Source organism: Lissotriton vulgaris, chromosome 2_1, assembly GCF_964263255.1.
Source record: "Lissotriton vulgaris chromosome 2_1, aLisVul1.2, whole genome shotgun sequence".
NCBI lineage: Eukaryota > Metazoa > Chordata > Amphibia > Caudata > Salamandridae > Lissotriton > Lissotriton vulgaris.
Genome location: NC_141687.1, coordinates 1,671,013,315 through 1,671,029,518, shown reverse-complemented (window position 1 = coordinate 1,671,029,518; position 16,204 = coordinate 1,671,013,315). Strand labels below are relative to the sequence as shown.

At 46.0% G+C, this 16,204-nt stretch overlaps 1 protein-coding gene across 1 annotated transcript in view; it reads left to right on the top strand.

The window, feature by feature from the left end:
- The window catches only part of RPS6KA1 (ribosomal protein S6 kinase A1), a 1,033,098-nt gene that overhangs the window by 150,061 nt on the left and 866,833 nt on the right, over nucleotides 1-16,204 (top strand). The window contains exon 2 of the mRNA XM_086957626.1: nucleotides 4,897-4,941. Coding sequence (XP_086813752.1) covers nucleotides 4,897-4,941 — 45 coding nt within the window. The remainder of the gene's footprint in view (nucleotides 1-4,896; nucleotides 4,942-16,204) is intronic.

Sequence of the window (16,204 nt, the reverse complement as noted above, 5' to 3'; positions counted from 1 at the left end):
TACCGCTTGCTAACTATCTTTGGCATTGCATATCGCACAATGAAGGCACTGGTCTTCGCACACTGGGCACTCCTTGGACATGTGAAATGTCTAGGAGGAGCAAAGTTCTGGCCAAGGGAAGCACTTGCCCTCTCTGTGGAACCCAGACAACTAACGCACTGACCAGCAGTGCTGTGATCAAGTGAACAAAAGCCGAGGTCTTGAGCCGCTCTGGAACGGCTGGTTGGTAACCTAGGGTTTTTACAGTCGTGTTGTAGCTAGCGCCAGGTGTCGGCGGGAGAGCTCAAAATAAACCAAACTTGTCGCCCCCGAAGTTTTGATGAAGGATTATACTGTTGGAGTTTTTATGGTGACCGGTTTGCCTCTAGCATGTTGCAAATCAAGTATTTGAGTGATCTGAAAAGGGATAACAGAACTACAGTGTTAGAATTATTAACTAGCTATGTTCAGAGCGGTCAGTGGCCCCATGCCCTGTACAACACCTTCAGCCAGTCCCGGCAACAACAAAAAAGTATATTGAACTTTGTGACTTGCAGTTTAGCTTTTAACATAGATGTTTTGAGGCCACACAATCTACCAGTACAAAAAATGGGGGTGGGGGTCCATAATCAAAACCTGGATCAAAATGTCTTGTAAGTTGTAGGGGCTCTCTTAACTGTTGTATGCTGCATAACATGGGAGCATTTTTCTGGATAATATGCGATCATTGATGTATTTTAAAGCATACTTGGCCAATAAGATTCGCCTCAATTTAATATTCTTTAGCGGGGTTTAAGGGTTCTCCATCAAGAAATGTTTGCAGAATGAATGACGAGTGCCGCATTTAAATGCACATTAGGTCAGTAGACCAAGTAGGATGTGCTATTTCAGTAACAATAGGCAGGAAATAGTGCATTCCAAAATACACTGGGTGGTTGAATTGGTCTCAACATATTTGGTCGTAAAAAATCCTAGTCCATCTATAGTGTAAAATATTTAGACATACTTCCAAAAATAACTTTTTTAAAACGTGTAATAAATGGTGCAGTTGAAATTCAATTTTTTTTTTATGGTTCTGGTCATTGCTTCTAATCAGCTTGTATTCTGACATAAACCTATAGTGTGCTGAGAAATGTGCAACCACTACCTTGCTGTTCATCAGGATGCCTCATCCCCAGACTCTAAGTCACAAAACGATGAAGCTATATTCAGTGATGCTACGTGGTAAGCCTGAATTTCCTTTCCCATCATGTATTCATTCTGTTGATGCAGTTGGCTAGTGCGATTGCCTGAAACGCATCTTTCATTTGGAAAGATGCTGGGGTCTGCAACACGTAGACACAGAAACTGGACATAAAGTTTGATTATCGATGCTGCCCTAACCACACAAATTAGAAATAACTCTGGTACCAACAGGTAAACCTAGTTAGGCCATGTTCTAACATGGCACTTACCTGCCTGCTGCTGGTTTTTAAGTTCATCAATAGAAATGGAGTATCAGAAATGAACCCTAGTTCAAAAGTTATTTGTTTCACACTCCTTTTCTTCCAATTAGGCTGAGTAGTTAATGGGGAGGCTGATTAATGCAAGGTGGGTGAAAGGGTCAATCGTGAATTGCCACTTGTGGTGAAAGAGTGCTTGTTGTTGCTTCCACTTCGTCATTTTAGTTATTTGAGGTCCATAGTGGGACCGAACCAGTACAAAAGCATTTATGACATACATGAATACTATAAAGAGTTTTGAATAATTAAGCTTTCTAGAAATATGCAGCAACAGCGCATGGAGAAAAATGCTGCAACTTCAAAACAATTCTGTGGAACTTAATGGTTTACAGATGGCATGCTCGCATATATTTAATTGTCATCTATGTATGGGGAAAATAGATCATGATATATCACTTTGGGTGATGTGCAGTAGAAGTATAAAATGTATGTATAGAATAATGGTAGACTGGCTTCTAATAACAGTGATGTGTACTAAGTCAGAACATTTAAGAGAACGATTTTTTATAAACCTGATTAATAAGCTCAGCTCCGCTTAACTTCTGCCATAAAGAACAGCATCCACTTGTCCCAGCAAGCCCTTCCTCATCCTTCTGAATCCCTCCTCGGCTCATCATTCTCCAACCACTTATTTTCCACTTCCTTTATCCATCTTCCCTTAGCGATTGGCCTACTCCTACTTACTCTGTCAGATCTACCAAAGAGATTTTCCGTCTTTGCTTATCCATGCCCGTCCTTTCGCTGTCCACATCCTTTAGCCTTACAGCCTTTCCATCTTTCACTACAGTCCCTTCTACTAGCCTCTAGTCTGACCTTCCTCAACCCTTATTCTCCACTGGAAAATAGGTCTCATCTCCCTTCTTCCCCAGTCCCCCGCCACACTGCATTGCCAGGCCGGATACAAATAAAATCCTGGTAAAGGAGAATTAACATTGATTGCTGTAGATGTTTCACATTAGACATTTAGGGTACTTGAGTGGACAACAATCAAAGATAAAAGACCAACCATTATATTCTCTGGTACATTACTGTCCTACCCCTCCAAACATGAAAAAGGCTGGGATGGCCAAACATTTTATAGAGCACCAGCCAGCCTTGCCAGGGTACAAACTCCAGTGAAATTCATGGAACCCTTTTCATTTAACAAATGTTTAAAATTGCTTGTTACAGCAGATTTTGCAGAGTACAAAAGTGATAGGTGGAGTGCTTGGTTATCAGTCACTCACAATTACTTAGAACCATTTTCCAGTCCATTCTTTTTTTCTTTTTGTTTTGCCCACCATGCCATCAGACAGGAAGGAGAAATATGCCAATCAGCCTTAGTACTGCTTAAATAGGAATAGTTTAGCCCAAATTACTAGGTCAGAAACCCTATAAATGAGGAACGTAAGTAACCTTAAACCAGTTTCAGCCTATTGGGGTCTAGGCAGTAGGGTGCATCTTAAGTCCTATAATGAGCACCTGGAGCAGAGGACCCAGGTCTAGGCGCAGCCGGGGCTCTTTGATATCTCACTAAATAAAGCAAAAAAAATGATGGATGGAATATGTGAATTCATCTCCGCCACTGGTAATTACTCACACATTCTAGTCACTTGTTTTTTTTTCTACTGTGTGACCCCCAGACAGATTACCAGCGATATACAAATCCGCCTTGGCCCTGCTCCAATTTTGCATCACTGCAAATGACTTGATATGTCCTTAACTAATATGATATGCACTTAATCCATTTTATCAATCTCAGAATGATAAAAGGTTGAGGCACCTCTACTGGAACTCAACATTTATGTAGGTTGTTTGTAGATGTCTGCAGTTGGCCGAATTATGCTACTGATATGCAGTTGCATATAATGTCTTAAACACAATAGTGCATTCTTTTTATTTGATGTCAAAATGTAATATTGGCTTGAGGCGCTTTATATTTAGTTTTGCACAATATCAATGTCTTCACAGCACCAAGAAAACATAACTGGCATTTTAATAGCATTTTGTATTCTTTAATAAACTAGGGTTTCTTCATAGACTTTTTGGAAGGCAAAATTATTCTGGCATAACATTGCCTATCTTTAAATTGCCATTTGCTTGCTACTTATTCTAGCTCTTTGGTTAGCTGGGTAGAAAGTGTTGCTGGGTACCCCGGCCCTTATTTGGTTGGCGCGGGATGTAGCTTTGACCCATTTAATCTGCTAACTTTAAATAGTGAGTCTCAGTTCTTTATTATGGTCATTAAACAACCATGTTATATTTTGATAACAAGGATTTGTATTTCCTGAGACCGGAAGGCAGGGGCGATAGTCAAAGCAATAAAGACACACAGAGAACTGTCAGGGCTGCGCTGTTCTCGCAGGAATACTGTGCTGTGGCTGAAGGTCAGGCCAGCATGCCCAGCCAGTCTGGCCCCGGCAACCTCACGGTGAGGGGAGAGGGGTTGGGGGCGGGGGTGCTAAATCCCTCTCGACCCAACGGTAGTTGCAGTTGCGTGCCTGACTATAGAAGTAGTGCCCCCTCTGTATTAACTGCTGACGTCTGGTGTTAATATTATGACGTATCATTGTCGCGTACCTTCTTGGCAGCGCTTTACGTAACCACGCCGCTGTTTGCGTCACAATGCAGTCGCGGTTACAGTGCCAGTGTACAGTGTTTCTTGTGGAAATGAGTCGAAGTGCATGCGTGTGGGAGGGATGGGTCTTCAATTTAAGTTCTGGGGTTCCGTTCTGATGTTCAGTGCCGGGTTCGTGCAGTGCATGACGCCCTTCGGTGTCACTTGGGACCCAAGGAGAGCGTGTATTTTCTCGAAGAGCACATGGGCATCTTTTGCTTCTAAGGATCTGTGGCGCTGGACTCGTTATCTAGGCCATATCTTCGCCATTTTATGCCGCTTGAGACTTTTGTGGTGGTGGGGGCAGTTGTTGGAGGCGGTCGTAAGGCAGGTGGTGCAGCAGCGCTCGTTGGGTAAGGTTTGACAGCGAGCAGTACCTACCCCTTCCACCATGACCTGCATGCATCTCCAGTGCTATAACGGGGGGCCTGGGTACCAGCACTCTCACTACACACCCCGAGGGCACTCCGGTGAAGCCCTGGAGTGTTACACAGGGGCACCGGCGCAGGGCCCAGGGGGCAGGGCCTCCTAGGCGACGCTTTAGTGTAAGTGCGCGAAGACGCTGTAGGCCAAGGCATGCTGGTTTATTTATTTATTTATTTATATTTTGTAAGTTTTATATAGCGCGGACAAGATCTTTGCAGATATCAGCGCGCTTTACATAGAAGGGGTACATGAGGGAGCATAGTCAGACAAATCAATAGATTTAACAGTACAAATATGTGGCTGCAAAGCCAATCATGTGAGTAATAAGACAACTAGGTTAGATCGAGCAGCCTGTTTCCAATCTTCCTAACTGTCCCTTTCTTTGCTTTTCAGAATGGCCAGAGCGTAGGCGACGAAGGAGGGAAGCAGCCGGCAAAGGTACAGTGCACATCTTCCGTCTCTTTGGCATGGGGCTCCGGGCGGCAAACGGCTGTGTGTGTAGAGCTCGGTTTACTAGACAGCTAGACACCGGGATTGTTTTCAAGAGGCAAAGGTCCTAGCCTCGGTCTCCGCAGCAGCTCCTGGATGAGGCCTGTGGGTTTTCACGCATTCCAGCCGCTCCCAGGCCTGCTGCCGGGAGCTGAGCACATTCCTGGCTCCACGCGCTGAACGTGGTTCACTTGGAAACCCCAGCGCGCATCTGTGTTCACGGAAACTCGGCATCCGTCATTTTACGTCACCTAGATGTGTGTGAATTATTCGCGTTCCTGGTACATGCCTACATGATTTATAGTCTCCAGAGTGCTTTCGAAATGCAATTTAAATAACCGTTTTCCACAGCACTTCACGTCAAACGCAATTTAAGTAAGATTCTACGGCATTGTGAAGGAATACACCATCGTTATATTGTAGTCGGAACAGAGGTTTCCATGGAGAAGAAAAACGCTTTAATAATTTATCAGCTGTTTACCCACGGTTAAGAAGTTGTGGGGGGGAGGGGAGATAGCTTAAAAATCTGTCATAAATTAGCCTACGAACAGTTCCAGGCTCTTCGCAGACTTGCATTGGTCGTTGGTGTGGTGCAAAATGGTTGGTTAGTCTATCCAACTAAAACGTTTTATCCAAATTGAGTGCTACAACTACTTTCGCTGCTTGATTTGTAAAAGCATAACTTTTTTTTCTCTCAGGAGCCCGCTGGTCTATAGGTCAGGGTTTCTGAATACAAAGAAAGGACTTACTGTCTAGCCTTGATTTCACCTCCTACGTCTTTGATCTACCACTATGCCTGCCTCTTCTCACTCTTGCGGTATTATTTTTCATTCCCGTTTTCTCTGTCACTGTTTTTTCCCATCTTTCTCTTCCCTTTCCCATTGTCCCTAGTCGAAGTGTGTTGATATAAAATAAGTCTCTGAGCCCACACTAGAGCGCTGGTGGGGCTCACCTGCAACCAGTGGCTCAATTTAAGCGTGTGGTACATGTTTTACGTTATAGCCTATGTAGTATGCCCTACCACCCAGACATGGAGCTGTCTGGGTGGTGAAGCAAACTACATGGGTTCATTGTTCTTGGTTCTGTTTATCCTTAGACTGCCCCCTCTCTGCTCGTGCAAACCTTTTCTTACTTGGCCTCTGGGATTTTAGGTCTTTAATTGCATGGCAGTAAGAATGGCCTCCAAACGCCAGCCCTTTTGAGCGAGAAATCCTGTCTCTTACCTGAACGCATTTTAACATTCTTGTTCACACTAGCTGTGCACAATCTCCGTGAACGGCTGCACTCCACTTCACACAGCATCCAGGACACATTCTTGGAATATCTGCCCCCTGATGCCAACCCTGGTGTTGGAACCATAGTTTGTGTTGCTTTCTAACCTCTTTTCTAGGAGTGCCATACCATCTAGAAATTGATCATGCTCATAGTGAATTGTGCTGTGCATGCCACTCCGTGCTCCAGAACCATATCCTCCTGGTATGTTGTAATACAACATATACTATCGCTCTGCTCCTGAAGAGTCTTCACTAGAGCCTCCCATTGCTCAAAAGCAGTATGTTTCATGTCCTCTTCCAGGCCGAAACTCTCATGTTTGTGAAGAGACACAGGTGAATGGTCGAATAAGTCAAATATATAATGAACGAGTCTCTTATCCGATAATCTCAGTGGGTGAAGTGTATGGCAAAGCTGTGGAGGTGTTTGGAGGGAGGTATGAGCAGCAGACTTCAGAAGGGCGTGCTGTCCACTATGCATCATTGGCGAGGCCTTGTCTAGTTCAAGGCCTGATCTGCAGTATTGAAGGTCTCATGCAGACTTTTCTGTGGTTCCTATAACCTCGTGTGATGTATTGTTTTCAATTCTTCATGTGAATTTTATATACCCATTCTAGATGTCTGTTCTTGAGAATTGCTCAGTTCCTGAGTGTGCATCTGGTCTATAATTTCCTCATGAATCTTGTTTCAAATTCAGAAGGCCTTGTAAGGATTCCTTAAATTAGTTCACACGATAATGTCTGATATATTGTACCAGTTTCATGGCAACATGTCTGGTGGAAATGGAAAAAGAACTCCAAACCGTGACCGTGATCGAAAGTGTACCCCAGCCCTGCACATGCTGGAGCCATTGAAGGCTTATTTCAGTGCGAACTATAAGGTTTTAATATTTTATGGCAACACAAGTGACTGGGACTTTAAGAGAAGCGTACGTTTACTCCAGGCTATGGATGTTATGTAGTAGATCGTACATCTCCCAGCTCTTGTGTTCTTTATGGAAGGTTCAATGAGAGTATAGACAGAAGCTGGCCACAGCCAGGGACTAGGAATATACCATGCAGAACATGACTGGATGAAAGGACGGTATGATGTGGGGTGTAGAGACTTCTGAAGATGTGCTTGAAGGCCACAACCTAATAAAAGACTTAAAATGCAGCAACAAGACGGACCTTCAGAAAATAATTCTTACTAGCAATCCTTTAGAATTAGTTGACGTTTGTAAATCGGATATTTGTGGTGTTGTGCGCATAGAGGTCACTCCTGTAGGCACAGAGTAATGCATAGTAGGGCACCTTTGCTCAGACTTTGGTCCTGTAGGTCAGTGTGCCAGGAGCGAGAGTAGCCCGGAGTGCAAGGGCAGAAGGAGTTTTAGTTTTCAGTGAAAGTGTTACAAAGGAGGGTGCCGGTGCCCAGACTTGGGGTCTGTACCCGACTGTGCTTATGAGCAGCAGAGTAACCTTAAGTGGGACAGGCATGGACGAGGGTTCCATAGGTACCTGTGCCATAGGATCTCATCTGTAACACACCCTCGCTTTTGCCCTTCTCGGTTTGAACTGTTGAGGGCTGCATTTCCAGAAGAGCAGAGAGGGGAACTGAATGACGATGGTGTAGTTCAGGGGTGTGCGATCACCCCCCCCCCCTTAGGACAGTGATGGGGATGTAAATGGTGTCTAGAGTCCATGCCTGGCAGCAGGGTTTCTCTGCTCTGAAGCGGTAGGGTGGGGTTAGGCGCACAGAGCGGGGTGAACAGCAGTCCAGAGTGAGCTAATTGACGGCTGTATAAGATTGCCTGTAAAAGGAAACGCGGTGAGGGCAGATTTCGCAGCTGAAAAAGCGGTTGGCGAAAGTTAAACTAGATGCGGCCTGTTTTGGCCGGGAGTGAACAGCCGAAGAATTAAGAGACTGCTGAAAGGAAAGTGCAAGCCAGGTGGAGGGAACAGCGGAGCGGCGCGCAAGAGATAGCAGTCTCCATGTGCAGTCGGGGTACTGTAAGGCGACGGAGCTCTCTTCCTGGCACAAGAGACGGCTGAGTCACTGATCCTGGATGTGCTGATGGAACACAAGATTTCATGTAAAAAAACAAAATCGAGAGGAGGGTAAAGATAGTGCGAAAAGTGCAACTGCAGCTCTTGGGGAAAGTAGCAGTGGGTGATAAGGTCTGTGAAGATGGCTTCCAGTATGCGCCGGCGCTGCGACCAGGTGTCTGACCTTAGGGCAGAGGGTTCATTCTACTGCCGAGAAGACCAGCTACAAGTTATTGCTCGTTGGTTAGTGCTTCTAGCGCCTTTCGAACGTTTGCAAGCGCTGTTAGGGAACAGATTCGTGAAGTGCAGCAGTGTGATTGCTGCTCTTTGTAAGGGGGTCTAGATTCTGTCTTCTTGTGTCATGTGCTGTACTCTGTCCCATATCTGCAGCCTTCGAGCTCGGCTCCACCGCTCCGTCTGTTTTCATAAGCCCCACTGAAAGGCGTCTTAAAACCTTGTCTGTCCAGAGGAGGCCTGTTATTGCTTAAAACATGGCGCCATGCCCTTCCGTCGAAGGACGCTGTTTACCACTGAGACCAAGGAGACTGACTTGGTGTTTTAACATCCAAGCACACATCTAAGGAAGACACTTGCACTGTGAGTTCTAATAACGAACCGGTCTCGTCGTGCTGCAGTTTCCTTTTTTAATGCTCTAGTCCTAATGAGCAGTTTACAGATTTTGTAACTTCTGAACCTCAATTATGATTAAGGTGAATATATTTTGAGAAGCAAAAACCGGGACAGGCCAGACCTAAAACTAGGACTAACGCCATCAACTTTACCTCAGTCTGGCCTGTCCCGGTTTTTGAGAGAAAAAAACTGCACGCATGCGCCCGGTACATTCACATAACATTAGCTATGGCAAGACTTCTAGCCTCTTCTACCCTGACTACCCCTTCCCTCCTCTCTCACCTCTGCTGCAGCATGTATGCAGCTGAGGTCAACCCGCTGCTGCCTGAAACTGATACATTAGTTAATGAAAGCATAACTTCTCATTCTTCTTTGAAGGATGGCTTGACCTTTGTCCCAAAACCCGGCACATGTATTTAAAATGAATGAAAGCGTCGGGACACCGAGATAGCCCTCTGAAAACTGGGACTGTCCGGGGAAATCCGGGACGTCTGGTCACCCTAATTATGGTGAATTCAGTGTTGCGTTGTGTTCACAAACATGTATTGTAGATTCAACCCCACATTCTCTCAAAGCATGCTTCCTTTCTCTATTCTAAAATCTTTAGGTCATCAAACGACCTTAATCCGTCTTTGTGAGCAATCATCATCTCCCCCCTGACGTGAGCTTCTAGGAGTTGTACATTTCTTGACCGCGCACACCACAGATCGCTGCCTGCTCGGGGCATCACTGTGACGGCATTATCCTGGTTCTCTCCTGCTCCGGAGTTGCCCGCGGCTTCCTCGTGAAGGCCCGACTCGGGTTTGCACCTACTCTCCTTCTGTGCTCGTGGTTGAGTTCAGCTGCTGCCACTTTTTGAAGATGACCTTCGCCTCGTATCCAAAATGGTGCAGTATTGTACTTTTATTATTGATGTCCTTCTAGCCAAATAGAGAAGTGGACTGAAGCCGAAACAATCCATCGCCCTGTGTGTTCCAGTCCGACACCCTGCTTTCTGCTGGTACCCCATACTCACAGCTGAACCCTGGAGTTTCACTTCGGCACCTTCATGTGAAAGCTGACCTCCTTGTCTCTGCCGTACGAGTTCTGCTGAGCTATCCATCCCCCTGATCCACACTGTAGTCCTGAGAGTGGTGGGAATCTGTAGAAGTCACTGCAGTGCTCGTCTTTCTGGAGGAAACTTGTTTTTGTGACACGCTTACTTTAATTATCTCATCATTTTAGAACGACTCCACTACATGTTTATTTACCTATTTAATTTGCTCCATGCTAGCAATGTTAACCTGTTTTATTATTTAATCTGCTCCTGACTTTTATTCCTCCTTTGTGTACCCCACCTTCTTATTGTGCCCCTATTTTTAAACCTCATATTTATCGTGTTTGTTACCTATTTAATTTACTCCATATTACCGATGTTAACCTGTTATTGCGGTCCAATTCTACCTCCTGATTTCAATCTTCCTGATCCCGCTCTACCTTTGCTCTCCCAGAGACCCCCTCCCCCCCACTTTCTGGATTTCCAATCCCCCTCTACCCTCATCTCCTTAACTTCCCTGTCTTCACTCAAAAACCAAAGAAACACCCCCTCAAACTCTTGGTTTAATACTGAGTTAAATAGTGAAAGAGGGACACTCAGACTAGCGGAAAGAACCTGGAGACACCAGCCCTCTCCTTCCCAGCTGGCTCAACTTAGACGTGCTAGATCCACGTACAAAAAACACATCTTCAAGCAAAAGGCATCCTTCTTCTGCACTCAACTAGATCGTGCCAAAAACAGACCCAGGGAACTCTTCAATATAATTCGTAATCAAACTTCCCCAGCACCTCCTAATATGACAGTCTCCTCAGCCAGATGCAACAAAATTTCCCATTTCTTCTCGGAAAAAATTGCCAAAATTGATCAATCCTTCCCACACAACCACCCTCCAACCCGCTCCCATACGACCCCTCTCACCCTCCCACTTCTCTACTCCCCCCCCCCCCCCCCCCAACCACTCCACTGGCCTCCCTCCTACCACTTCACCGGCTACCAACTCCCCTAACTCACATCTAAAGAACAATGTATCCTTGCTCAACTTCCTCCTGGTCACAGAGCTAGAAGTCCTCAAAATAATTGGCAATCTTAAACCATCCTCCCACACAAAAAACCCTGTACCCTGCAAACTTGTCCCCACCCTTAAACACATCATCGCCCCCTTCTGGACAAAAATTATCAACACTTCTCTCCAAGGGCTGTGTCCCCACCTCCCTTCAACTTGGACAAATCTCGCCCATAATTAAAAATCCTAATGCTGTCCCAAATGACTTAAACAATCTCCGCCCTATCACCAACCTCCCCCTTCTCTCAAAGGTTCTTGAAAAATGTGTCCTACTACAACTTGACAAACGCATCAAACTTCAACCTACTCGACCCCCTTCAGTCTGGCTTCAGGAAAGGCTGCAGCACCGAAACGGCAATGCACATCCATCAATCACTTGATAATGGCGAGACATGCCTTCTTATCCTCCTTGATCTCTCCGCAGCGTTCAATACAGTCAACCATTCAGCCTTACTCCATGTTATTTGGACCCTTTTCGGCCTTAACGACACCGCCCTCAATGGTCCACCTCATACCTTCAAACCGAACTCAGCAAATGAAAATTCAAAATTGTCTCTCTAACCCCTCTCCTGTCTCCCTTGGAGTCCCCCAAGGATCGACTCTCTCCCCTTCCCTCTTTAACCTCTTTATGGAACCCCTCACTCTCATTCTTAAACAAGCAGGCATCAACTACCACCTATACGCTGATGACACCCAAATCTATTACAAGATTAAAACCCACGCTGACATCTTACACCTGAACAACTCCCTTCACTAAATTCAATCCTGGTTCCACTCAAATCATCTCAAACTAAACCCAAATAAAACTGAAATCATTCTTCTCCCCTATAAAAAACCGTCTCCCCATTCAATCATGGATTTCAGACCTTAACGCACTCAACTGCTCACTCACACCGTCCAACTCCATCAAATCTCTTGGCATTACTATCGACAACACCCTCACCCTAAGGTTCACATCAAAAACTCTGCCAAAGGAGCCCTCTTCACTCTCCGTCACCTCAAGAAAAACAAGCCATTCTTACCCATCGATGATCTTAAACTTGCAGTTCAATCACTGTTTCTTTCACGTATTGACTATGCAACGCCATCCTCAACTAAATCCCCAAGGTCCACCTTGCTCCAATTAAAGCTGTACAATCAACCTTGCAGCCAGGCTCATCACAGACTGCAAACAATTCGATCATATCTCCCCAGCTCACAAATCCCTTAAATGGCTCCCTATCGAAGGGAGATCAACTTACAAAACGGCCTGCATTACTCATAAAGAGCTCCACCAAAACACTCTGCAGTACCTATCTAAGAAACTCCTCATCGCTGGTAGCACTCGTCCTCTGCGAAGCACCAACGCCCTCCTCCTAATCCCACCTCTGCATAAAAAGAAAACCACACAATATCGCTCCTTCTCTGGCAATGCCCCTACTATCTGGTATACCCTCCCGAAAAACCTGCGCTGTAACTCCTCTTACACCAGCTTCAAAAAAGACCTAAAAACCCATCTCCTTAACAACTACTGGGGATCCTAACCTGTGCCCGACTCCTGATCTCTTTTCACTATACCTTATTCGCACCAGTTATATATGGCCCTCTTCCTGTACCCCACTCTACCTATATTACCTGTATGGTATTGCTCCAACTCCTGTTTCATTCCTCCTTGATTTTGTAATTGTTTTTTTTTTTACTTTGTTATTTTGCTTTTTATACCATGTTTGCCTCAAACTATCCTGATCATGTAAAGCGCTCTGATACCTCTGGGTCTAGCCAGCGCTATATAAAACTTTTAAAATAAAAGAAAAAATAAATAAGCATCCCCTGCCTTGTGGACGGTACCATGCCTGTTGGCTCTACTGCTATGCCGCTGCCTGCAGAGATTCCTTAACCTTCTATTCAGATCGGGGTATTTCATGGTCCCCACCCCCCACCCATGCTTTCTCAATCTCCCTCTCGCTCTATGTGCAACTAGCTCCCATATCTCACTTACCGTAACCCCCCTCTTCCTGTTCTCATCCCACCTGCAGTATGCTAAAGGGGTTGATCGTTGAGTAGTGTCTCAAACCCCAACCGCCCTCACCTGGCATTCCTTCTACCATCCTTATTGTGAGTGATGCAATAGGTTGCAGTAGCACCAGATTGTTTTTTTCCACTGGTGGGCAGAGAAATATTTGTAATAAGTGCTTGTCCGAGGACACAATGTATCTCACAAGGGGAGGCCAAGATTAATAAATAAAATGTCTTGTGGTGCCATAGTTTCGATCTTGCTCAGGAATCAACCAGTGGTGTGTTTATTGCCCTTCATCTCTCAAAAGCCACTCTCACATGCATTTAATTTGTTTTAAAGTGCTGGTAAAGTTTGGCTACAAATGCTGTGATTGATTGAATACAGATCTGTCATTTGTAGCATTCATATTAACCCTTTGCACTCCTTTATGGCGAGTCCGAACTGCCACTAGACAAAACTCCAAACTCTCTCACTCTCTCACTCTCTCACTCTCTCACTCTCTCACTCTCTCACTCTCTCACTCTCTCACTCTCTCACTCTCTCACTCTCTCACTCTCTCACTCTCTCACTCTCTCACTCTCTCACTCTCTCACTCTCTCACTCTCTCACTCTCTCACTCTCTCACTCTCTCACTCTCTCACTCTCTCACTCTCTCACTCTCTCACTCTCTCTCGTGTCTCGGTCCTAGCGTACACTGCGCAGCAGTGTCGCGCAGCCAGAGTCCTTTTCTCAGGGTTTTGAAAATGGACCTGGAAATTCCACGTAGCTCATGTATGTTATTTCCTAGGTCCATTTTCATTGGCCTTTGTGTGCGTGTATTTTTAAAACCGAACACGCAATAGGCCACGGGCCGTCGCGTAGCTCTGCCCATGGCCTATTGGTCTCTGTTACGCACACCAAAGGTCATATGTCTTAAATTATCGTCGCCAGACAAAGCTGCGATAATTGAAGACATATGCTCGCAGTGGCGCGCACCACTCTCGTTTTTTTTTTTTTTTTTTTTTACAATCGCAAAAGCGATCGCTTTCACTGATGCTCTGAAATAAAATGATGCGGCTATGTGACGTTTTGTTTTCAGTGGCAAGCACCCTAAAAACCCCCACCACACCTCCCGACAGCAGCTGCAATGGATCACCCCCTGGTCATAGCGATGGTTGAGAACATGATAGCGGTAGTTGTGCTATGATCCCACGTACACTCTCCTCAGATTTCAATCTGACAAAGCTACGCAGTGGCGAAAGAAATAACAGTGGCACGAGCATCAGAGCCCTGGTGAAGCCAGAGTTGCCGCAAAGTGGCCTGAGGTTAAAGTTTCAAATAGATCTGTCAACAAAAAGACAGTTGCCACCTCCTGCCAAGCCGAAGCCGTTTGTGTAGCTGTTCCTCTAAACTGGGATGTAAACAACACCTTTTGTAGCCAGGGCTCCTGTCTTTCCATTGGAAATCACCATTGTCTGACCTAAAGCGTACGTCTTGTCAAGCGCGTGCTGGTCACCACTTCACAATGGCACAAGAGAACATATTATTATTGATGGCTGATCGTTTACAAAATGAAGACAGAGCCAGTGAAAGGCTCCGTTCGTCACTGTTTGTGGAACATGACGCTTCAAAATGGCCGCCAGTTTACACGTTATAAAATATTATTTGGACAAAAGCATGCATTGCAGATGGATGTAGGTACAAATGTTTCACACAGTATTCTGCTCTCTGAACGTTGCCCTTCTCTCCCAATCCTGTGGAACTTAATTCATTTAATGCTTAGTTAACATTATTTAATCTCTTGTGGATGTAATCTGCTGTATATATTTCTCAATTGCAGAGAAATTGCGTTTCATCACATTTAAGGATATCATTAATATTTCTCTCTCAACTTGATGCGTATTTAATTTTTTGTTCTATTTTCTTTGTACATGGGTATTATGGGTCTTTCAGCACTATATTTTATATTTGTATACTGATTGATCTCTAGAATGTTTTGACGCTCGTTTGGGCATTATGCTTTGAGCCCTCCGCTTTATATAAAACTGCAAAATAAATAAATAATTGCAATGCCTGTCCTCATAGTTTTCAGAGACATTTGACATCTTCAGTTTTACATCTAAAATGTACACTCAATCAATCAAAGCATTTATATAGCGCACTACTCACCCAGAGAGTCTCAAGGCGCTAGGGGAGGGGGGTCCGCTACTGCTCGAACAGCCAGGTCTTGAGTTGCTTCCTGAAGGCGAGGTGGTCCTGGGTCAGGCGGAGGTGGGTCGGGAGGGAGTTCCATGTCTTGGCGGTGAGGTAGGAGAAGCACCGCCCCCCTGTGGTGGCTCTTCGGATGCGGGGGACGGCGGCGAGGGCGTGGCCGGTCGATCGAAGCTGGCGTTTGGGAGCGTAGAAGTTGAGGCGGCTGTTGAGGTATCCTGGGCCTTGGTTGTGTAGGGCTTTGTGTGCGTGGGTGAGGAGTCGGAAGGTGATTCTCTTGTTGACCGTGAGCCAGTGCAAGTCTCTCAGGTGTCCGGAGATGTGGCTGCGACGGGGGATGTCCAGGATGAGTCGTGCTGAGGCGTTCTGGATCCGCTGGAGTCTCTTTTGGCGGTGGTTCCGGCGTAGAGGGAGTTGCCGTAGTCCAGACGGCTGGTGACGAGGGCCTGGGTGACCGTCTTCCTGGTCTCGGTGGGGATCCACCGGAAGATCTTACGTAGCATGCGCAGGATGTTGAAGCACGACCAGGAGACGGCGTTGACTTGTCTGGTCATGGAGAGGGAGGAGTCCAGGATGAAGCCCAGGTTGCGTGCGTGGTCTGTTGGTTTGGGTGCGCTGCCTAGGGCGGGGGGCCACCAGGAGTCGTCCCAGGCGGAGGGTGAGGATCCCAGGATGAGGACTTCCGTGTTGTCCGAGTTCAGTTTCAGGCGGCTGTTCTTCATCCATTCGGCTACCTCTTTCATCCCTTTTGTGAAGGTTGGCTCTGGCGGTGGCGGGGTCGTTGGTGAGGGAGAGAATCGGCTAGGTGTCGTCGGCGTAGGAGATGATGTTGAGGTTGTGCTGGCGAGCGATGTCTGCGAGGGGGCTCATGTAGACGTTGAAGAGGGTTGGACTGAGCGAGGAGCCTTGAGGAACGCCGCAGATGACTTCGGTGGCTTCAGATCTGAACGGGGGAGGCGGACTCTGTGTCCTTCCAGCGAGGAAGGAGATGATCCACTCCAG